This window comes from Sus scrofa, chromosome 13, assembly GCF_054392235.1.
Source record: "Sus scrofa isolate SSC_HxYL_T2T_F1_AM1 chromosome 13, Sscrofa_HxYL_maternal_Yorkshire_Landrace_v2.0, whole genome shotgun sequence".
Taxonomy (NCBI): Eukaryota; Metazoa; Chordata; class Mammalia; order Artiodactyla; family Suidae; genus Sus; species Sus scrofa.
The window spans coordinates 29,646,970-29,672,607 of record NC_139395.1 but is presented as its reverse complement, the minus strand read 5'-3'; the positions used below and the strand labels follow the sequence as shown (position 1 = coordinate 29,672,607).

General features: G+C 35.9%; 1 protein-coding gene across 41 annotated transcripts in view; it reads right to left on the bottom strand.

Moving 5' to 3' along the window:
• The window catches only part of ZCWPW2 (zinc finger CW-type and PWWP domain containing 2), a 142,166-nt gene that overhangs the window by 28,186 nt on the left and 88,342 nt on the right, over positions 1-25,638 (bottom strand). For 16 of the 41 annotated variants that reach the window (XR_014822559.1, XR_014822554.1, XM_084987353.1 and 13 more), the window contains 2 exons: positions 20,617-20,731; positions 4,919-4,965 (listed from right to left, as the gene is read on the bottom strand). Coding sequence is in view for 32 of the 41 variants with exons in the window: in XM_084987353.1 (XP_084843479.1) it covers positions 4,919-4,965; positions 20,617-20,731 (162 nt within the window). In the remaining 9 variants the exon portion in view is untranslated. Of the gene's footprint in view, positions 1-2,876; positions 3,026-4,918; positions 4,966-7,685; positions 7,902-16,368; positions 16,414-20,616; positions 20,732-25,638 lie in introns of those variants that run through there. The other 25 variants (XR_014822558.1, XM_084987379.1, XM_084987356.1 and 22 more) reach the window with 12 other exon arrangements.

Sequence of the window (25,638 nt, the reverse complement as noted above, 5' to 3'; positions counted from 1 at the left end):
CACTATTTACAATAGCCAAGACATGGAAACAACCTAAATGTCCATCAACAGAGGAACGTATAAAGAAGATGTGGTACATATATACAATGGTATATTACTCAGCTATAAAAAAGAACGAAATAGGAGTTCCCATCATGGCGCAGTGGTTAACGAATCCGACTAGGAACCATGAGGTTGCGGGTTCGGTCCCTGCCCTTGCTCAGTGGGTTAACGATCCGGCGTTGCCGTGAGCTGTGGTGTAGGTTGCAGACGCGGCTCGGATCCCGCGTTGCTGTGGCTCTGGCGTAGGCCGGTGGCTACAGCTCCGATTGGACCCCTAGCCTGGGAATCTCCATATGCCGCAGGAGCGGCCCAAGACCAAGAAATAGAAAAAGACCAAAAAAAAAAAAAAAAAAAAAAAAAAAGAACGAAATAATGCTATTTGCAGCAATATGGATGGACCTAGAGATTTTTATACTAAGTGAAGTCAGTAAGAAAAAGTCAAATATGATATCACTTATATGTGTGATCTAAAATACGATACAAATCAACTTCTCTATGAAAGAGAAACAAGACTCATATACATAGAGAACAGACATGTGGTTGCCAAGGGGGAGTGACAGCGACAGGGAAGGATTGGGAGTTTGGAGTTAGCACATGCAAACTATTACATATAGAATGGATAAGCAACAAAGTCCTACTGTATAGCACAGAAAACTATATTCAATATCCTATAATAAATCATGATGAAAGATGAATTCAATAATATGAAAAAGAATATATAAGAACATAGTTATATATATATATAACTATATATAAGAATGTATAATTATACATATAAAGAATATATATAGTTACATACAAAAACTGAGTCATTTGCTGTATAGCAGAAATTAACACAACCTTGTAAATCAACTATACTTCAATAAAATAAATTTTAAAAAAATCTCTCCTTGCAAACTGGCTCAGTTAGAAGCTGCATTCTACTCCCTCCCTTTGCTACCAGATATGGCCATGTTACTAAATTTTGCCAACAGGATGTGAGAGAAGTGACATGTGCAGCTTTGGGTTTTCTTATTCAACAGATCATCTGTACTCCTTTTCTACTTTACTTCTCTCCATGGGCCAGAATGTAGATGTGTTGGTGCAATCAACTTTCAACCATAAAGATGAGGACCATACCCTAATAAGACAGAGGGAGCGACTTTGTGGGGCAAGGCCTGGTCCCACCCTGAATTGCTGGCTCCCTTTGGTCAGGTACATGATAGAGGTGAACTTCTATCCTGTACGATTCTCTGTAGTTTGGACTCTCCTGTCACAGTACTATAGTCTGTGTGCTAGTTAGTACATCTGACTACAGGAATAATTTCAAAAGACTGTAACAGCATTATTAAAAAAGTGAAAAAATGTGTTTATAATAAAAACCAATGTATTTTTCTTTGTATATGCTTAGGAACAACTACATATGAAGACATCAGCCATAAGATATATGTTAGTCATCCCTGTCATGATGCAAGTGAAGCAGGATGGTCACAGTCATGCTGCATAGGATCTATGGGAAAATGTCAGCGGAAGCAGTGGTACAAGGAGAGAAACCACGTTTAGTAAAAGATCAGACATTTGCAACTGATAAGAGAAAAGAAACTAAGCTTAAATGAAATAGAGATAATATTCCAAAAATAAATTACAGATTGCCTGAGAAGTATAGAAAATGAGAAGTCTGGCATTTTCCAACACGAGCTTGCCAAAACAATTCCCAATGGGGAGAATAATTCTCTGTGCCATGACATGGGATGACCTAGTAACAAAATGTCCAGAAATATACATATCCTTTCTTGAAATTCCATAATATATCAGCACATACAGTCAGTCTCTAGTACTTGAAAAGAACTTGACCATAACTTTCCATAGGTGAGGAAGAGTATCTTGATAAATTTGGAAAAAGAAACAACAATATGGAGTTTCCATGACTTTAAAAAGAAAAAAGGAAAAAAAAAAAAGGAACAACAATATAAGATGTACATAAAAACTTAGGTAGACTTTTAAAGTCTATATCAGAGTAAGACTGGAAAACAATATGCTAACCCAAAATAATTTCAATATGTAATGTTTATAACAGATTTCTTGTCAGTAGTCTAAAAAAATGGAGGGTAGCAACACTACAAAATATTTGTAAATGCTTATTTTTTAAATTCAATAAGATCAATATATTCCATGTAACTGTTAATTTAGCAACATTTGATCATAACTGTTTTAAAAAGCATCTCAAATTTCCTTTTACATATTTGTAAATGTTTTCCATGGTTTCTAAGTAACTACACTTCCACTGTTTACAAGTAAATATATGGTTGAAGACGTTAAAATGTGTCGAGTAGAAAATAAGTAAATTATTCAATAATTTCAAGAAGAATATGTTCATTCCCTTTCAGCTTTCTTCTCCATAACACATCCTCTAAATTCCTTGGCTTTTTGTCTGGTATGTTATATTTCAGTATGGTTTTACATTAAATCTCTACACAGTTACATCTGCAGTTTGTTGAGCCCAGCAGGATATTCAAAAATCACTTGTAATGTCGGACAGTTCCCATTACACAGTGCTGTTCCCTGCACTGCAAGATTTCTAGTGTCCCTAACCTCTGCCCAATAAAATGTCTTGTATTCCCTCAAATTACTATGTCCCAAAACATGTTCACAAATTCTAAAACATCTCATCTCAGTATCTTTCGAACTATCTGCAGTAAAGGACCAGTTACCTCCCCCTGCCCCCCGATTCTAAGATCTATACTTTCATATTTTAAAAAGTTACTGGGGAAAAAATGAAATAAAAAACAAAAACATACAAAATACAAGTTCCATTTTATTAAATTCAACAGACAGAACTTACTCTGTCAAATTACCATAGAAGTTTCTAAATGGTTACTCTCAGCTTTTGCTTTTATCTCATTGCAGAGCAATAAATAAATAGTTCACAGGCAGCTCTGGTCCATGGGCCACATTTTGAGTAGCAGACAGTTCCTAGAGACAGTTCTGCTTTTATTGAAAATCACTAGCAAAAATAAAGTGATATATATAAATGTTAGTTATTATCTTTATAATCTTTTATGCCAGATATTCTTTAGCAGAGACTGAAATCAACAATTCTATCCACATTAACAGCCCTGCACTACTTCACATACTCCTGTCTCAATCTTCAGACACACAAGTCCTATTTCCTTCCTTTTTTAAGCGGCAGTCTTGTCTGTCTTCTATGATACTGAATTCCTGAATTCTTTTCTGCAAAGGTGCATCAACAGTATTCAGCCAATGAAAAGTCCAGATTCCTTTTATAAGGCCCAAACCAAAAGGATAAAACAAAATTGGATTTTTTATTTTTTGGCCACTCCATGGCATATGGAGTTCCCTGGGCCAGGGACCAGATCCGAGCTGCAGTTGCAACCTATACTTCAGCCATGGCAACACTGGATCCTTAACTCACCGTGCTGGTTGGGGATCAAACCTGAATACCAGTGCGCCAGAGATGCCACCAATTCTATTGCACCACAGCAGGAACTCTCCAAATTGGAATTTTAAAAAATGTTTTTTTTTTTTTCACAGCTGCACCTGCGGCATATGGAAGTTCCTGGGCTAGGGGTCAAATCAGAGCTGCAGCCACAGGCCTATGCCACAGCCACGGCAAAATCAGATCCGAGCTGGATCTACAGCCTATGCCACAGCTGGATCCTGGATCCTTAAACCACTGAGTGAAGCCAGGGATTGAACCCACATTCTCACAGAAAGAACACTGCATTCCTTTTTTTTTTTTTTTTTTTGTCTTTTTAGGGCCGCACCCATGGCATATGGAAGTTCCCAGGCTAGGGGTCAAATAGGAGCTGCAGCTGCCATCCTACTCAACAGCCATATCAATGCAGGATCCAACCTGTGTCTGTGACCTAAACCACAGCTCACAGCATTGCTGGACCCTTAACCCACTGAGCGAGGCCAGGGATCAATCCTGCATCCTCATGGATACTAGTCAGGTTCGTGACCACTGAGCCACAATGGGAACTCCCAATGTTGCTAAGCTGCTGAGCCACAACAGGAACTCCCCAAATTGGATTTTAAAAGGTCTCATAAAATATACCTACAGAGAAGACAAAAACGATGCTCATGTCACTGCCTATCCATCTGCAGGTTTGAGCCTGACATCCTCTCCTTACTCCTCCAAGGTTATACTAAACCTTCTGTGGGTCCACCCTCTGTCAACCCAGCACTCAACATGGGAAGCAGCACAGTTTAGGCTTTTCTTTCAATCACAATTCTTTTTCTTCTGACACAAATAAATTATCTGTCCAGTAGACTTTGTTTTAGGCATTGACTCTCTTTATCAGGGGTGTTCCGTAAAGAATATTGTCACTTGAGGAGATGTCAAGGTTCATCCTATTCCAATCATAGTTTTGACAGTGAGTATAGATAAACATCTCTCTGCATACAATATACAGCATGACATGTTAAATTTTTAATATTCTTTTAAAATTTAAAATGTCTTGACTTTACAAATTTCATTAAAAAGATTTGTACAAATGTCTGATGTGGAAGTTCTCTACTTAATTTTAAGGTAAAGTCCATATTAAGCTGTGAATTTTAATAATTTGAATTTTATGAAGAGTTTACAATACAATAACATGATACATAAAAATATTTTAATATATGAGAGTATATACAGGTAAAAGCAACTATTTGTTAACTTAAAATTTTCTATTATTCTAGGATCTGATAATTTTACAATATTGATATAAGTAATAAATATTAAATTTTAGTGTCAACCTAACTTTTAGAAGAAAAAAACTGATGTCACTTTGTTTTTAATTAATTGCATTTTCTTTTTAAAATATTAATCAAATAGTATTAATAATATGGATTTCGAAATCTGTGTATTATATTTAATAAAACATCATCTTACCCTTTTCTTGGCCACCACTGCAACTTTGCCATCTGCTTTGGATTTGTCTGTAAGATAATAAAGTATGGCTGTTTCAAAAAAGTGCCTACACTCCTGTTCAAATAAATGCAACATTACAGTTAGAATTTTCTACTTCCGCATACTGTGATAGGTGTTTTCAGTGGTTCTTTGGATCAAAATGCTAAAAAAAACTCAGCTCCCTGAGCTCAGTGAAACAAAGTAATCCAAAATAGTAACAATGGAGATTCATATACTTATTTGACAACCCCCTTTCCTTCAAATCTGATTGACTGGTTGGCAGTCCTCAAGGTAGCATCCAATGAATCTCATTTACTGGTGCTGGCAGCTTGTGTGCTCTGGATTGTATAGGACTTGGAATTAAATCCCATCTACTTTTACTTGCACGTTTACTACATGTCAGACATGGAATAAGGACTTCATAGAGACAATATCTTATTCAGTCCTAGTGATAGGCTTGTAAGGTATGTACTCCATCCTTACTTCACGGCCTGAGGATGTCACTTGAGGAGATGTCAAGGTTCATCCTATGCCCACTATACTTTTGACAGTGAGTAGAGCTAACCATCTCCCTGCAAATAATATGCAGTGGGGACGGATACAACCAACTACAAGTCCGTTATCTTTATGCCTGTTGCCTCTTATTTGGGCCCCTGTGTTGCCAACAGTGGCTCAGAGAAAGACTCAGCAAGAATGAAGACTACAATCAAAAAGAATACAGTTGACCTTTGAACAACATGGGAGTGAAGAGTGCTGACTACTTGTGCAGTTGAAAATCTGTGTATGACTTTGGACTTCTCTGAAACTTACTAACAGCCTAATGTTGACTGGAAGTCTTAGCAATAACTTAAACAGCCATATAACACATATTTTGGATATTTATCACATACTGTATTCTTAGAATAAAGTAAGCTAGATAAAAGAAAATCTTATTAAGCAAATCATAAGAAAGCAAAAATACATTTATAATACTGTATACATCAATGCTATAATTTTATGCTATCTGTTTATAAGATGAATCATCTGTCAGTACCTACATCAATATTATCTTACATGATACAAAACACTTAGGATGTTATACATATCACTAACACTACACACCAAAACTGAAAATACAATATGAAAAAGAAATTTTTGTTCATATTTATTTACAGGTATAAGGATTCATGCACTGATAACAAAGCAGCAGCAATATGACTGCTTTATGGTACCCTAGTATAATTTATATGATTGCTTCACAGTAGCCTCACTTATACACTAATGAATGAGTCATAATAAAATTTTTATGACATACAATATTAGAGTGATGCTGATAAAACAGTGTGGAAAACACTTACAATTCATGTAGAATGGATAAGCAATGAGGTCCTACTGTGCAGCTCAGAGAACTGTATCTAATCTCTTGGGATAGAACATGATGGAAGATAGAAAAGAAAAAGAATGTATGACTGGGACACTATGTTGTACAGCAGAAATTTACAAACTACTGTAAAGCAAATACTATAATTAAAAAGTATTAAATACTTTAGTAAATACTTTAATAAAAATGTTATTAAATACTTTAACAAAAAATAGATGACCAAAAAAAACCAGGCTGTTGATAGGATGATATGCTGTTTTCCAATTATGAGAGCTACACTGTACTATAATGTAATTCTTTGAAAGCAAATTTATAAAACACTAAGAAAATCAACACGATTAATTTTATGTTAAATATTACTTATCTTGTGCTTATGTAAGCACAGGCATCCACTTCAATACAAGCCTTATACATTATTTTACATGATGAATGCTTGGTGATGACAGTGACACAAAAACATCTCATATAGTTCTTCCCATACAATTATTAGATTTTCATATGGAGATACTCACAAAATACACAATAGATACGTTTATTAACTGTACAGCATGATGACAATTTACTAGTCATTAGATGGCAGTGCATCATCATGAAGAACTTTATCCTTGTCATTTTCACTTCAGCAGGCTGAGGAGGAGGAGGAAGAGGAGGGGTGGTGTTACTGTCTCAGGAGTGGCAGAGGCGGAAGAGGTGGAGGAGGTGGAAGGAAAGGCAGGAGAGGGAGGCACACTCGGCATAGCTTTATAGAAAAACATCATAATTTCTGACTTTTTTGCTTTTTCACTTCTCCAAAAATGTTTCTATGTGATACCATCATTCTTCCACCAGTTGCTTTGGTTCCCTTGCCTGTATCATGGAAGGGGCCATATCATAAAAAGTCAAAAGTAGGAGTTCCCCTTGCAGCGCAGTGGAAACGAATCTGACTAGGAAACATGAGGTTGCGGTTTCAATCCCTGGCCTTGCTCAGTGGGCTAAGGCTCCGGTGTTGCCGTGATGTAGGTCACAGACGCTGCTCGGATCTGGCATTGGTGTGGCTCGGATCTGGCGGCTACAGCTCTGATTAGACCCCTAGCCTGGGAACCTCCATATGCCACAAGTGCGGCCCTAAAAAAGACAAAAGACAAAAAAAAAAAAAAAAAAAAAAAAAAAAGTCAAAAGCAGGCTTGAGTAACTGGAGAACTTCTGCTAGATTGTCTGATATTGTTTTTTGGCTCTGTTTCTTCTGCATCTTCCTCATCATCTGGCACTGTTTGGGAGTTACTCACCTCCATCAAGTCTTCTGTTAATTCTTCTGGTGCGGTATCTAGTGGCTCTGTAACTTTATTTAGTGATTCTAGTGCCTAGTGTGTCATAACTCGAAATCCTTTAACCCATCTTTTGTTGACATACCCACAATCTCTTTCATGATTTCCTTGATTGGCTCTGTTGTAAATCTTGTGAATTCATGTGCACATGGTCACTGTTTTCTCCAGCAGAAATTTATTGTTTTGGGCATGATATATTTCACGGCTTTTCAGTAAAAACAGTGATATCTTCAATGGTGTATCCTTCTAGTCTTCCATGACGTTCAATCAAAATTCTCTTCCATGGTGGTGACAATTCTTCCTATAGAGCACACAATGTAATGAGCCTTAAGGTCCTTATGGTGCCCTGATCTAGAAGCTAAATTACAGACTTTGAGTCTGGGGACAAGTAACTCACTTTTATGTCTTCAGTGTTAATTCATATAGTTCTGGGTGGCTAGAGGCATTATCTAAATCAAAAGAACTTTAAAAGGGATTCCCTTATTGGTAAGGCACTTCCTAACTTTAGGGACAAAGCATTGATGAAAGGAATCCAGAAAAAGGCTTCTCGTTGTCCAGGCCTTCTTGTTGTACAACCAAAGATTGGCAGCTGGTGTTTAATTTTTCCTTCAAAGATCAGGGGTTGGCAGATTTATAGATAAGGGCAGTCCTGACCAGAAACCGAACTGCATTTGCACAGCACCACGGAGTTAGCTAGCTCTTTCTACCTTAAATGCTGGTGCTGGCTTCTCTTCCTTACTAACAAATGTCCTTTGTGGCATTTTTATTTTTTATTTTTTTCAGAATAGGGCACTTTAATCTGCATTAAAAACCTGCTTGGGCAGACATTCTTTCTCCTCAGTGACTTTCTTAATGGTGTCTGGGAACATGTCTGCTGCTTCTCCTATTATCTTGACATTTCTTAAGCCAAACCTCTTTCTAAAACTATAAAACCACCCTTTGCTGCCATTAAATTCTCCAGCTTTAGATCCTTCACTTCCTTTTGCTTTAAGTTGTCAAAGAATGACCTCACTTTTTCTCAGATCATATTAGAGTCTACAAGTATGTCTTTCTGATAGCAACCTTGTTAAAACGCACATTAAGGCTGCATTTTTCACGCCAGATAAAAAGGTATTGTGAAAAATGTGCACAGTTTTCATGCATGCTGGTGCAGCCACAGCTATGGCTCCACAAATCTCCTTTTCTTTTTTAACAGTGGCTAGATTCATCCATCTTGAAATGGTGGCAATGTCAGCTGAAGACCTCAGTCTAAAGTACTTATCAAGCAATTCAACTTTCCCTTGTCATGTCATGACTTCTTAGAACTTCCTAGCATCACAAGTAGCACTGTGTGGGCCCCATGGTGTTGTTCAGGGTTTACAGTATTACACTAAACACAATGAAATATGTGAGAACCATGAGACCACTTTGTACTCTAATATGCAACTTAGTGGAGAGATGAACTGCTCACGTGAAGGTCACAGCATTTTAAGCAGATGTGCACTACACTTGAGCTCACCATGGCGGCAACAGGAGATGATTATAAAGTTATTAGCATGATACAATATGTACTAGTGTTAATTTTATGTGATTATTTAACATGCATCTTTACATATGTTTACATTTCTCTGCACTGTCAATGGTGGTGTGTACAATTATGTGTTTGAGTATATTTTGATAAATTTTAACTTTTTAGAATAGATCAGCATGTATTTTATGGTAGTAAATGATAAAATAGACTAGTACATTTACTGGTCTATTTATTTTATTTTATTAAGTTTATTCTATTTAAAGTATAGTTGATTTCCAATGTTGTATTAATTTCTGCTCTACAGCAAAGATTTAGCTACACACACACACACAGACATATTCTTTTTTCAAATTCCTTTCCATTATGATTCATCACAGGATACTGAATAAATTCCCTGGGCTATACCGTAGGACCTTACAGTTCATCCATTCTATATGTAATAGTTTGCATCTGCTAACCCTAAACTCCCAATCCATAGCCCCTACTCCTGTCCCCATGGCAACCACATGTCTCTTTCTCTATGTCTATGAGTTTGTTTCTGTAGATTAGTTCATTTGTGTCATACTTGAGATTCCACATATAAGTGATATCATATATTTGTCTTTTTCTGTTTATAGTATGATAATCTCTAAGTCCATCCATGTTGCTGCAAATGGTATTATTTCATTTTTATGGCTGTGCAATATTCCACTGTGTATATATGCTATATCTTCTTTACTCATTCATCTGTCAATGGACATTTAGGATGCGTCCATGTCTTGGCTATTTAAACAGTGCTGCTATGAACATAGGGGTGCATGTATCTTTTCAAATTAGAGTTTTCTCTGGACATATGCCCAGGAGTGGGTAGATCATATGGCAACTCTATTTTTAGTTTTTTGAGGAACTTCCATACTGTTCTCCATAGTGGCTGTACCAATTTACATACTCATCAACAGTGTAGGAAGATTCTGTTTTCTCCACACCCTTTTCAACATTTACTCTTTGTAGACTTTTTGATGCTGTCCACTCTCACTGGTGTGAGGTGATACCACACTGTGGTTCTGATTTGCATTTCTCTATTAATTAGCATGATGAGCATCTTTTCATGTGTCTATTGGCAATCTGCCATTCTTCTTTGGAGAAATGTCTATTTAGATTTTCTGCCCATTTTTAAATTGGGGTCATTGTTGTTGTCATTGAGCTGTACAAGTCGTTTATATATTTTGGAAATTAAGCCCTTGTTGGTTGCATCATTTGAAATATTTATGCCAAGTCTGCATGTTGTCTTTTCATTTTGTTTATGCTTTCCTTTGCTGTTCAAAATCTTGTAAGCTTAATTAGGTCCTATTTGTTTACTTTTTATTTTATTTACATATATTTTAATCATTCATGACATATTAACTTTTCCTTAATTTTTTCAGTATTTCTAGACGAGGCAATTCATTGGTGAATTTATTGTCAAAAATCTCCAAAAATTTTTCCATATATTTATTTTATTAAGAGGATTCATGAAAATCTGCATTTAAGTGGACTCACACAATTCAAACCCATGTTATGCAAGGGTCAACCATACAGAAAATTATTTCAAGATATTTTGATGTGTGAAAAAGTATAGGTGTGTGTATTAGTAAAAATTATTGTCATAACTGGTGAATTTTTAGAAAACATTCAATCTGGAATTCCATAACTGAATAGGTTACATGTAAATATTTATTCATAGGTATGTTTTAGAAAACTTAATACTGTGGTAATGAAAAATGGAAAGAGGTATGGGCATTAATAGTAAAGTTAGGATTACATTAAATATTAAAGAAAAATACACAGAAATTTATCAATATAGGACTATAATGCACAATTAACATGTAAAATGAACAAAAAAAATAAGTAGCCAATAATATAAGAGTAAATAAATGCCTGCTATTTAAAAGCAAATTTTGCAGTAAAAAATTATTTCCATGAAACACAAATCTAGAGCAACTTATTGTATTTGTACCCACAATTGTCTGGCCACATGTAAACTGTCCTTTATCCTATGTTCAGATGTATGCTTAAATAATTCCTTCTTCTAAAGCACACTTTCTCCCTATTGATAAATGTGTAAGACCATCTACATCATAGATGATTCTTCCAACCAGGAAGACATCCACCTCTTTTGCAAACCCACTGTCATCTTGTCATACAGATTTCTTCCCTGTATTATGTCTAAGCACTCTACAAGACTAGAATGTGCCTTTAAGGCAGGGACTATTTCTCATATTAAGTTACTGTACTAGACAATGTGAGATATAAAACACCTCAGTGTCTTTATTTATAAAGCAGGAATAATAATTGGTTTATTGTGAGATTTAAAAAATATAATATACATAAATAAAGCTTCTAAAACAGATAACATAATCAACAATGCTCTTTTCCATTTTAGCTAATTGGTGTGTGTGTGTGTATGAGAGAGAGAGAGAGAGAGAGAGAGATCTTAACCCTTGCAATATTAGGAAAAATAGTTCAGGGATATATTTCACTATTGTATCATCTTTCTAAGTGATTCCATCATTTTTCCATTTAAATATTTTATTCTTTTAAGCATAGTTGAAAATTATTGGTAATGATGAAATAGCAAAATATTAAGATAGAGGAAAAATAAGATCACTGAAATTCCACAATGCATTTTAGATTTATAAAAGCCCAGTGTAAGCTGATCATTAAAAGACAGAATAAGCTTTATTGTATTTAAAATTTTTTTCTCTTTAAAACCACACAAAGAGAAACATAAAAACTACAATTGGATCCACAGGAGCTTGATCATATATTGAGAATTAATGATAACAGAATAGAAATTTATGTTTCTCCTCAAATCAGAAGTCATTCTTATGTAAAATTTCCAGTAGGGAGATGAATTGGGAACAGAAATATTCAAACTGTTGTTCAGGGAATTTTCTATGTGCAAAAGTTGCAGAGCCATCTCCCAATGTAACAGAACCACTCTCAGTTCAAATGCCAAAGGGAAATTCTGATGTAATATTTTAAAACATAACAATCACTAGCATGTTCCCTGTTAGTAACAGTAGGTCTGTGTTCAACTTTAGCAACATTAACTACTTTTTAAGAGCTGAATTCTCCCTAGTGAGAAAGGTTTAATTTCCTCACTTCAGAAATCTCTGCATGTAAGGACCCTCACACACAGAGTGAAAAGCAGTTAACAGGAAATGTAGACTTGGATAATTAAAAGAGCCTTTACTCCTCTTCTGATCATATTTTCCTCTTCCACATCATATTTTTAAAGTGCAAAGGAGCTACCGGTAGAAAATGAAAATGTTCCAAATGAGTGAAAACAACAACAACAACAAAAAAAAACAAATGAGCAGAGGTGGTTCTGCCGCATGACCCATAAGAGATGTTAAAGTTTTTTTTTTCCACAACCATATTAGAGAGAAATAAAAATATTAATATTAATCAATGACTTCTCTTCTTTAAATAATTTTTCTAAAGCTTACCATTCACGGCCTCAGAAAACTGTCAGTATATTCTTCTTTAAATGTGACAGCTGAGAGCATTTTCTCAAAAACATAAAGGCTAGTCCAGTTTCCTATACGGCCTGTTTAAGGAGCCTAGAAGTGACCACTCTAACCTATCAACAAGTAAAAAGCTAAACAAACTGAAAAAATCAATAATTCCTCTTGGATCCCTCACTCAGAGAAGTGGGTTCCCAGGGCAAACCACTGCCCCCATATTTAGAGAGACAAATTGCCTATTAGCAAATACAAAGAACCAGAATTTACTGGAGTAGAAACTTCTACAGGAACCAATGCCAGGGTAGGAAAGCATAAACTGTAACTGATGAACTTCTGAAGCCTCAGTATGAATGAGCCTGAGACACAGGAAATCCAGGAAGACCCAGTCACTGGGGAGAGGGACATACTTGGTGGTTTTAACTCCAGCAGCTCTACCAGGTTCTCCCAGTGAAGACAGGGGAAAATCCCCTTATGCTTCAGGCACTGGGAGGAGAAAAGGAACCATTGTGAAATGTGCCAGAGCCTTCAGTGCTTCTTAACAAGCCCTGCCCTAAGAGAAATTGTTTTACTGAAAGCTAACCTACTGGGGATTTTTCAGAGCCTAACCAACCTCTGGGAAGGGAAATATCCAACTCCAGCCCCTTTTAGCCATCATGTACCTCCTAACGGGGTAAAAAATAAATAAAGAAGCACTCATGAAGCAAGCTCAAAGCCCAGAACTGAGACCCAAGCACAGGACTACAGAATGCCTCCCCTAGCCCCACACACCTTACTACTGCACTTTTGAAGGCCTCTTTTTACCACAGTTCCTTTTACTTAGTACACCATCATCACCTTTCCATAAAAATATTACAAGACACACTAAAAGGCAAAATACAGTCTGAAATTATAGAGTAAGAGTTGAAAGCAGGCTCAGATATGGTGGAAATGTTGGAACGACCAAATACTATACTAAGGACTCTGAAGTTAAAAGTAAACAGTATTTAAGAACAGATAGCTAATATAAGCAAAGATATGGAAATTCTAAGAAAAATAAAAAGAATGCCAGAGATCAAAACACTGTACTAGAAACAAAGGAATGCCTTTGATGGGTTCATAAGCAGATTGGACACAGCTGAGGAAAGACTCTGAATCTGTGGATCTATCAACAGAAACTTCTAAAACTGAAAAACAAAGAGAAAAAAAGACCAAAAAACAGCTAAACAGAATCCCAAGATTTATGGGACAAATATAAAAGTGTAACATGTGTAATGGAAATACCAGGAGGAAAATAAAGAGAGAAAGAGATAGAAGAAATATTTGAAGCAATTCTGAGAATTTCCCCTAAGTTAATGTCAAATATCAAACCACAGCTCCAGGAATTTCACAGAACACCAAACAGGATAAATGTCAATAAAAACTACACTTAGGCATGACCTGTTTGAATTCCAAAAATAAAGAAAAAAGCATTTGGAGTGGATAAGCAGTGAGATCCTACTGTATAGCACAGGGAACTATATCAAATCACTTGTGATGGAACATGATGGAGGATAGTGTGAGAAAAAGAATGTGCATATTGTTTGTGGAAGACATGGTCATCTAAGCAGAAAATCCAAAGGAATCAAGGACAATACTCCTGGAACAAACAAGTGAGATAATAGCAAGGTTGAGAAATACAAGGTTAACACACAAAAGTCAATTGCTTTCCTACTTACCAACAATGCCAAGTGGAATTTGAAACTGAAAACACATTACCACTTATATTAACATCTCTCAAAATGAAATACTTAGATATAAATCTAACGAAATACAAATAAGATATATACCAGGAAAATTACAAACTGATGAAAGAAATCAAAGAAGATCTGAATAAATGAAATACTTAGATACAAATCTAACAAAATATGGATAAGATGTATACCAGGAGTACATACAATATTTATGGAGAGGAAAACTCAATATTATCAAAATCTCATTTCTTCCCATCTTGATTCAATGCAATCTCAATCAAAATGTCAACAAGTTAATTTATGGATCTCAACAAGATGAATCTAAAGTTTACATGGAGGAGTACCTGAAGTGGCTCAGTGGAAAAGAATCTGACTAGGATCCATGAGGACACAGGTTTGATCCCTGGCCTTGCTCAGTGGGTTAAGGATCTGGCATTGCTGTGGCTGTGGCGTAGGCTGGCAGTACAGTTCTGATTCAACCCCTAGCCTGGGAACCTCCATACGCTGCTGGTATGGCCCTAAACAGACAAAAAAAAAAAAAAAAAAAAAAAAAAGAAAGAAAGAAAGAAAGAAAGAAAAAAAACTTACATGGTGAGACAAAGACCTAGAATAGCCAATACAATATTGAAGAAGGATAAAGTTGGAGAACTGATCCTACCTGATGTCAAGACTTATTATAAAACCACACTAATCAAGTCTGTATAATATTGAGCAAAGAATAAAAAATAGATCAATGGGACAGGATAGAGAGCTCAGAAATAGACTCAACAAATATACTCAACTGATCTTTGACAAGGAGCAAAGACGACAAAATAGAGGAAAGACAACAAATGGTACAGGAACAACTAAATATCCACATGCCAAATTTACCCCAAAAAGTGAATCTAGACACAGACCTCACACATTTCATTAAAATTAACTCAAAATGAATCACACATCTAAATGTAAAATGCAAAGCTAATAAAACTTCTAGATGGTAACATAAGGGAAAAGTCTAGATAACTGTGGGTATGCTGATGACTTTATTAAAATTAAAAACTGTCTGCAAATAATGCTCAAGAGAATGAGAAAAATATCCACAGAGTGAGGGAGAATATAAAGACAACAGAATGAGAGAAAACAGTTTCAAATGATGCAACTGACAAGGGCCTAATCTCGAAAATATACAAACAACTTATACAGCTCAACAGCAAAAAAGCCAACAACCCAATTGAAAAATGGGCAAAGGACCTGAATAGACATTTCTCCAAAGAAGATATACAGAATGCCAACAAGCAGATGAAACAATGCTCAACATCACTGATTATTAGAGAAATGCAAATCAAAACTACCATGAGATACTATCTCACACCAGTCAGAATGGCCATCATTAATAAGTCCACAAATAACAAATGCTGGAGAGGGGATGTGGAGAAAAGGGAACCCGCCTGCACTGTTGGTGGGAATGTAAGTTGGTACAACCACTATGGAAAACAGTATGGAGGTACCTTAGAAAACTATACATAGAACTACCATATGACCCAGCAATCCCTCTCTTCGGCATATATCTGGACAAAACTCTACTTAAAAAAGACACATGCACCCACACGTTCACTGCAGCACTATTCACAATAGCCAAGACATGGAATCAACTCAAAGGTCCACTGATAGATGATTGAATCAGGAAGGTGTGGTGTATATATATATGCAATGGAATACTATTCAGCCATAAAAAGAACAAAATAATGCCATTTGCAGCAACATGGATGGAACTAGAGACTCTCATACTGAGTGAAGTAAGTAAGAAAGAGAAAGACAAATACCATATGATATCACTTATATCTGGAATATAATATATAGCACAAATAAACCTTTCCACAGAAAAGAAAATCATGGACATGGAGAACAGACTTGTGGTTGCCAAGGAGGAAGGGGAGGGACTGGAGGGACTGGGAGCTTGGGGTAAATAGATACAGAATGTTGCCTTTGGGATGGATTAGCAATGGGATCCTGCTGTGTGGCACTTGGAACTGTCTAGTCAATTATGATGGAACGCATAATGTGAGAAAAAAGAATACATACATGTATGTGTAACTGGGTCACCATGCTATGCAGTAGAAAAAATACCTATATAAAGAAATAAAAAATTTTTAAAAATTAAAAAAAATAAAATTTAGTATGTAAATGTGAAAATAAAATAAAATAAAATAGATACCTGCTAATGGACTGCTCTCCAAAATATATAAAGAATCTTAAAACTCAATAATAAGAAAATGAACAACTGTATTTAAAAATGAGCAACTGACAGAAAACTCACCAAAGAAGATTCAAAGATAGCAAATAAGTATCTGAAAGGATGCCCATTATCATACATCATTAGAGAATTGCAAATTAAAACAATGAGATATCACCACTGAGGGTATGAAGCAACAGGAATGCTAATTTACTGCTAGTGGGAACGCAAAATGGCACATCCACTTCGGAAAATACTTACAAAACTCAACATACTCTTTTTTTTTTGGCCATTCCTGAGGCACGTTGAAATCCCCCCACCAGGGATGGAACCTGTGCCTCAGCAGCAACCTGAACCTGAGCTGCTGCAGTGGCAATGCCAGACCCTTAACCCACTGCCCCACAGGAAACTTCCAAAACTAAGCATACTTACTACATAATTCAGCAGTCACATTCCTTAGTATTTATTCAAATGAGTTGAAAATTTAAGTCCACACAAAACCCTGAAGATGTTTACTATAGCTTTGTTCATAATTACCAAAACTTGGAAGTAACTAAAATGTCCTTCAGTAGGTGAATGAATAAAATAAAGTGTGCTAAAATAATTCAGTGCTTAAAAAAGAGCTATAAAGACATGGGGAAACATAAAATCATATTACTAAGTGAAAGAAGCCAATATGAAAAGGCTACATACCATATGATTCCCACTACATCACATTCTGGAAAAGGCAAAACAATGGCAACAATAAAAAAGATCAGTCAGTGGTTGCCAGGCACAGTGGTGGGAAAGGGCAAGAAATGAAAAGGAAAAACAGAGGATTTTTAGATCAATGAAACAATTCTGTATGATATTAAAATAGTGGATACGTGTCACTATATATTGGTCAAGACCTACAGAATGTACAATACCAAGAGTGAACCTTAACATAACACAGACTATAGACTTGGGGTGATAATGACATTTCAATGTTGGTCCATAGTTTGCAACAAGTGAACCACTGTGGTGCAGAATGTTGGCCGTGGATGATGAGCTTGTGTAGAGAAGGGGGCAAATGGGAACTCTGCACTTTCTGGTTAATTTTTCTGTGAACTTAAAACTGCTCTAAAAAATAAAATCTATTTTTTTTTTTTTGTCTCTCTCTCTCTCTCTCTCTCTTTTTTTTTTTTTTTTTTTTTTCGTCTTTTCTAGGGCTGCTCCCGCGGCATATGGAGGTTCCCAGGCTAGGGGTTTAGTCAGAGCTGTAGCCATCAGCCTAAGCCAGAGCCACAGCAACATGGGATCCGAGCCACATCTGCAACCTACACCACAGCTCAAGGCAACGCTGGATCCTTAACCCACTGAGCAAGGCCAGGGATAGAACCCGCAACCTCATGGTTCCTAGTCGGATTCGTTAACCACTGAGCCATGACAGGAACTCCTATTTTTAAAAAAATGATAAATAATTCTGGGGAAAGGTAGAGTTATGGACTTCCACTCTAGAATTGAGAATATGTCAGAAAATATTAATCCTGCCAATGATACAATATCTTAAGGCTTAATTATAAAGAGACTGTATGAATAATACCCTGTTAATTTAAAAAATACAATTATAATGAATGTTCCAAATAAGAAAAAGTTTTCTACACCTAGCAGAAGAATCACTTATTTGGAGTAATAGTTTATGCAACAAGAACAGGGTAACCAAATCTGTGAACAGGACATTGAAATATCACCTGAAGATTTCAACAATGAAAGAGTTACATCAAACAGAACAGTGTGCCAATTTCTGCAGGATGGGAAGAATTTAGGCCAAGATACTAGTAGTAATTATTTCTAGGCTGGGGTAAAGAAATTCTCAAAGTTGCTGGGCTGAAATAAATGGTTTGCTTCTAAGCAGCTAACCTTCTGTAAAATATCTGAATAACGGTTAATTATCTCTCAAACCTACTTTGAACAGAGTAAGAAGCTGAATACATCCTAGAATTCACCAAGGCAGCTAAGCAGACACAGAATTAAACTGTCCATTTTGGAGATATCAAAGAGTAAGTATGAAGTGAGTAAGCCTGTGACAGCAAAGACTGAATGCCTGGAAGTCTGTTCATGCCTTGCCATTTGGTCTTCTTCAAGGAAAAAAATCAAAATAAGAGTTTTTAAGTATTTGGCTCTCTATAATCAGGCTGTATTACACCAAATTCTGCAGGAAAAAAATCATCAGACTTTCAGCAAGAAAATGGTCTGTTGCTGCAAAACCAATCAGAAATAACCCTGTTTTCGGAGTTTTTGGACAAGCAAGCATGCAAAAGGACCCACATATAAAAGCCTGGGCGCACACAACAATAGCAAAGATGCAGTTCCATAACTTATTGAGAGAGCATGTTACCGCTGGCTTGTAATGGCTATTTTATAACTTCTAAAAGCAAAAGGCTATGTTATGAAATAAAATTTTTTTCCTCTTTTTAGGGCTGCACCCACGGCCTATGGAAGTTCCCATGCTAGGGGTTGAATCAGAGCTGTAGAAGATGGCCTACACCACAGCTCATGGCAACACCAGATCCTTAGCCCACTGAGCAAGGCCAGGGATCCAATCCATGTCCTCATGGATTATAGCCGGGCTCATTAACTGCTGAGCTATGACAGGAACTCCCTATATTACAAAAATATTAATGATTTAAAAGACTAAATATTTCAAAGTTTATTTTGGTTACAAAAAAAGAAATGTATAGTCCATGCCAAGCATAAAATTGTATTTGTGACAATAAAGTGAGCTCAACCTTTACTGCTAATAAACAGACATTATATTTTCAGCACAAGGAATAAAATCACATTGGTGGTAATAAATGTCTTTTTACCAGAGTAGTTTGCTTGTCATTCATTTTCCACTCTTTCCAAAAGTACTTCTATGCTTTAAAATCTAAAATCTAGGTAGCTAGCTTAATCTTTAAACTTTTTCTCAAATACAATATTTTTACATATAAATTTTTAAAATATATATTAAACTTTTTCAGAGGAGAAAAAATATCACTCTTACTTTAAAATTCAATTAGCACCAAAGGCCAGATCCTCCCAAAGAATAATCTGCTTTAGAACTTAAGGTAGATAAAATGAGAAGGGAGCTTGTAAGATAAAAAGTTTCTTATAATCACTTAAGCAGAAAAGAATGAAATATATCTGTTAATTGAAAAATAATTATTTCCATACTACTATCATATTCTTTTTTCTCCTTTGTCTTTTTAGGTCCACACCCTAGGCATATGGAAGTTCCCAGGCTAGAAGATGAATCAGAGCTGCAGCTGCTACACCACAGCCACTGCCATGCACTGAGCCACATCCTTAACCCACTAAGCAGGACCAGCGATCCAACCCACATCCTCATGGATACTAGTCAGGTTCATTACCACTGAGCCACAATGGGAACTCCCTCATATTCTTTTAGAGTTGAAAGTGTGTTACACCTACTATAGATCTTCTGATGAATTCATTTTAAAAGCTATCTGTAAAGTGTAATATTTATTGACTTATTTTAATTTTTTTTTTGACTGCAGCATGCAGAGGGTTGATGTGGGACTTCAGTTACCAGACAAGGGATTGAACCTGGGCTGTAAAAGGACCAAGTTCTAACCACTAGACCACCAGGGAACTCCCAATATTTACAGTTGAAGAGAATTTTCTTTGAAAATAACCTGAAATGTTATATTTTTTCACCTAGTTTTTAAAAAGTTGAAGATTATCTTTTTATCTCAGCTTTGAATTTACCTAAAAATAAAACATTTTGAAAAAATGAAATAATATGGCATATCCAAGTGAAAGTTTCACTCCAAGAATATATTTTAAAGCCATGGCTTCTAATTTTGAGATAGATGCTTTGAAATACACATAGGACTTGTGTAGAAAGACCAGTGCTAATTAAAACTCCTACATTTAAATGTAGTGTATATTTAGTCATTGAGAGGATAAAACACATACTACTAATCTATATAAAAAATGATTTTTTCAGTGAACAGAGACACACTAATTTGCTATGAAGAGGACAGATTTTTAAATGTACAAACATATTTCGAAAAGCATGCATCTGAGTAAATCCTTATTTTGAGGTGGTAAAGAATAAAAAACGCATATACCCTGTTTTGATAAGTAGCACATTTCCAGTCTTTGCTCACGAGAATATCCATAGAGGAGGTATGCTTCTTGTAGTGCACTTTTATACCACTTCTTTTTATTCTTACAGTTTCCTGGCTTAAGAAAGATAGAAAAATAATAAGATTCATTTTTAAGTACATAAATTTTAACATCCATTTGATTTAATTGTTCAGCTGGAATTAAATCTAAACTTTACACATTATACTACCTAGATTTGGGTATCTGATTATTACTTTATTAGTATTTGAGAATACAGCGAAGTTGTAGTGTTTTGCACATTAATAGCCAAAAGGGTCAGATTCTTAATCCACTAAGATTATATTTTAATATGATCCATCTCACACTTAGGTTACAAAAAGTTATGACCATCACTGTAACAAAGCAGTGAATATTAATATACTTTATTAGAATAATGTTGATTCCCTTTTAAGTACCATAGCAATAATAACAGGGGTAAAAACTGAAAAGTCTCATTTCTCACTGTAATAAAATTAATTCCATTCACATCTAGTTTTGGTGTTATGCCAGATAGCTGACATATTCATATAAGTTTTTGAAACTTTCTGTGCCGTAATTTTTTTATTTGTAAAACATGGATAATACAATCATTTTAAGGTTGCATAAATATTAAATGAATTAACAGAAGACAGTGTTCTGTCATAATAAGCACTAAAAATGTTATTCTACTTGAATACAGTACTTTTTCTAAATGTTTATTTAGGTTTTTAAAAAATATAGTTTGAAAATAAAAACAGAATCAAAGACTCTCTAAGTTAAAAATGACAATAAAAATTATCTGGCCCAATTTTGACAATGTTATTTTAGAGATTGACCCCAAAAGGCATTTATAATGTTTTCAAATGCTACAAATTATAAAATATATGCTACCGTTTTTTAAACACTTTACTAGCAAAAAGAATACAGGTGTTAAATTGTATTGGTCTTGGACACATTTATTTGGCATAAAAGCAGGGGAAAATATAATTAAAAAATCAGTTTTTTACATAGAATATTTAAGTTTCACTATTAATTTATTTCACAGGAAAAAATGGTAGGCAGATATAATTCAATAAACATTAGAAAATTTAAACTCATTTAAGAATATCTAAGCTAATGTTTACAGAGTGAAGAAATTTCTCCAACTCAAATGTTACAATGGTGTTAAGTCAAGAATTTATAGATAGTGAAAAATCACCTATAAGCTGTTACACTAAACAGTTGTCACTAGACAACTGAAATTAAGGACATTTCTTGAAGAAAATCAATGTGATACATTACTAAAGTAAAAAAATCACCTATAAACTGTTACTCCGAATAATTGTCACTAAACTATTGAAGTTAAGGAAATTTCATGAAGAAAATCAATGTGATATATTGCTAAACTTTGGCAAGTTTGGGGAACTAAAAAGCATTTTAAAAAACCTGTGTCTGAGAATCCTTAAGAATTTACAGTAAGTATGTGCCACCTAGTGGTAATAATACAATTAAACTTCTAAATAACTCAAAAAGTTAAGATTAGTACTTTATAAAGAATTTTGAATTCTGAAACAAGACTCAGCTGTGCATTATGTTTTTCAACTAGTTTGTTCTTTAACTAGAGAATATTGCAGATTCAGAGACAAAATAGCAGGATAGAAGGACTCAAGCTCACCTCTTCTCACAAAAACACCAAAATTACAACTAACTGCTGAAAAACCATCAACAAAATAGACTGGAAGCTACCAAGAAAGATATCTTAGACTTAAAGACAAAGAAGAAGCCACATCAAGATAGTAGGAGGGAAGCTTTCATGATATAAGCAATCCCATACCCACGGGTGGGTAACCCACAAACTAGAAAATAACTATATTGCAGAGGCTCTCCCAAAGCAGTGAGAGTGCCAAACCCCACATCAGGTTCCCCAGCCTGGGGGACTGGCACTGGGAGGAGGAGCCCCTGGAGCATTTGATGTTGACGGTCAGCCAGGCTTGAGTACAAGAACTCCACAGGACTGGAGTAAACACAGACTCCACTTTTGGAGGGTGCGCACAGGGTTTCACCTGCACTGGATCTCAGGGCAAAGCAGGGACTCCACAAGAATCTGGATCAGACCTACCTGCAGTTTTTCTCCTGGGACAGGACAGGTCAGTTGTGGCTTGCTCTGAAGGCAGGATATTGGAGGTGGAGGTCACAAGGAATAATCATCTGTGTGAAATCTCCCAGAGGCTGCCATTTGGGAATAATTTGGTCCCACTCATCAGGGCTGAGAAGCCCCAGGCCAAACAACAAATAAGGTGGGAATACAGCCCCACGCATCAGCAAACAGGTTGCCTAAAATCCTCCCAGGCACACAGCCTCTTCTAATCATATCCAGAGACAAAGCCCCACCCACCAGAGGGACAAAACTCAGCTCTACCTACCAGTGGACAGGCACCAGTCCCTTCCATCAAGAAACCTGCCACAAGCCCCTGTATCAACTTGACCCACAAGGGGGCAGACAACAGAAGAAAGAGAGGCTACAATCTTGTAATCTGCAAAGAGGAGACCACACAAAAAACCATACAAAATGAAAAGGCAGAGAAATATGAGCCAGATGAAGTAACAAGACAAAAGTCCAGAAAAATAACTAAGTAAACTCTGGAGATAAGCAACCTACATGAAAAAGACTTTAAGAATAATGATTATAAAGATTACCCAAAATTTCTGAAAAAAACTTGAGGCAAAGATCAATAAATTACAAGAAATGCTGAACAAAGAAACAGATTTAAAGATTAAACAATCAGAAATTAAAAAAATCGCAATAATCAATTTTAAAATTCACTAGAAGGAACCAATAGCAGAATACAGGAGGCAGAAGAATGAGTAGGTAAGGTGGAAGACAAGACTGGTGGAAATCACTGATGCAGAACAGAATAGAGAATGAAAATAAATGAGGACAGTCTAAAAGAACTCTGGGACAACTTTAAATGCACCAAAATTTGCATTAGTAGGGGTGCCAGAATGAGAAGAGAGAAAGGGCCAGAGAAAACATTTGAAGAGGTAAACAGCCAACTTCCCTAACATGGGAAAGGAATCACTCACTCAAATCCAGGAAGCACAATGAATACAATATAGAATAAAACCATGTAGGAATACCCTGAGACACATATTAATCCAACTGACCAAAATTAAAGACAAAGAAGAAATATTGAAACCAGCTAGGGAAAAGCAACAAATAACATAAAAGGGAACTCTGATAAGGCTATTGGCTGATTTTTTGGCAGAAACTCAGCGGGCCAGAAGGGAGTGGCAAGATACTTAAAGTGGTGAAAGGAAAAATACCCACAACAAAGAATACTCTACCCAGCAAGGCTCTCCTTCAGATTGAAGGTGAAATCAAAAGCTTTACAGACAAGCAAAAGCTAAAAGAATTCAGCACCATCAAGCCAGCCTATAATAAATAATAAAGGAACTTCTCTAGGTAGAAAAGTAAAGGCCACAACTAGAAACAAGAAAACTACAAAAGAGAAGGGTCATCAGTAAAGGCAAATGTAAAGGTAGGAAATCATCCATACACACATATGATATCAAAACCAGCAATTGTGAGAAGAGGAGGGTACAAATACAGAATACTGGAGATGCATTTGCAATTAAGCCACCAGCAACTTAAAACAATCTTGAGATATATATATATATATATCCTCAAATGGCTTCTAGGTTTACTCAGAATAAAATCCCAAGTCCCTAATACCTTGTCCTATGGTAAGATCCTAGGCAGTCAGTTTTATGAAGAGAGTACCACTATGTCCTAGCAGGTGTTTTAGAAATTAGTGAAGGACTATAGCATTCAAAGAACAGTCCTAGACACCCTATGATACACAGGTTATTCCCAACAAAGAAAGAATTGTCTTTTGTCCCAAAGAACTTTTTAATTTCTAGCTGAACATTCATGTAGATGAACAGACTATCATTACTCAAATATTTAGTATGTATTAAAATTTCCAGGAATGCACTAATTTATAAATTAAGGCAATGTGTTACCAACACCTGCTCACATTAAAAAAAAAATCACATTATTCTTGGGGAAAAACAAAAGAATGTTTCTAAGTGTAGAATGTACCTCTCTATCAATCTCTGGTTCTGTTTCACCCAAGGGCATCCCATATTACCAGTTTCTTTAACAGTATTCCAGATATACTATACACAACTACAAACATTTACATCATTTAAATATCTATTTTATAGAAGTTTATGAATAGTTATTCACTTTGAGTTTTTCTGTTTGTCCAGCAGATGCTTCATTTATTGATTGAGTCCACATATTCTAGACTCTCAGGATCTATCACTAAAGAAAACTGACAAAGCATACATTCTAACCAGTGAAAGAGACAATTCATGATCAGCATAACAAGTAAGTCTACAGTTTAAGAGGCTCTAAGTACTAGTAATAAAGAAAACATAAGCCAATAGAGTAGTCAGGGTAACTCTCATTGAAAAACTGATATTTGAGTAAGGACCTAAAGGAGGTCAAGCAGTTAGCCCTGTAGACAACTGAGGAAAAGCAGTTGCTATCTTCTGAGATGTGGAAGGCTGTAAATGAAATGAGATTTGGGGGGTGAGAGTTGGAGATCAAGAGTTCACATATCTAGAATTCACATATTATGACACCCAAGTGAAGATACAAAGTAGCTCTTCGGTGAGGGAATTTAGGAGAGAGAACGGAACAGCAGATGAAATATAGGAGACATCCACATTCACATACCGTATTTAAACTAAAGAAATTAGATGAGATGGGGAGTTTCCGTCATGGCTCAGGGGAAATGAATCCGACCAGGAACCATGAGGTGGCAGGTTCGATTCCTGGCCTCGCTCTGTGGATTAAGGATCCGGCATTGCCATGAGCTGTGATGTAGGTCACAGACAAGGCTTGGATCCTGCGTTGCTGTGGCTGTGGTGTAGGCCAGCAGCAACAGCTCTGATTAGACCCCTAGCCTGGGAACCTCCATATGCCGCAGGTGCAGCCATAAAAGACAAAAGATGCACAC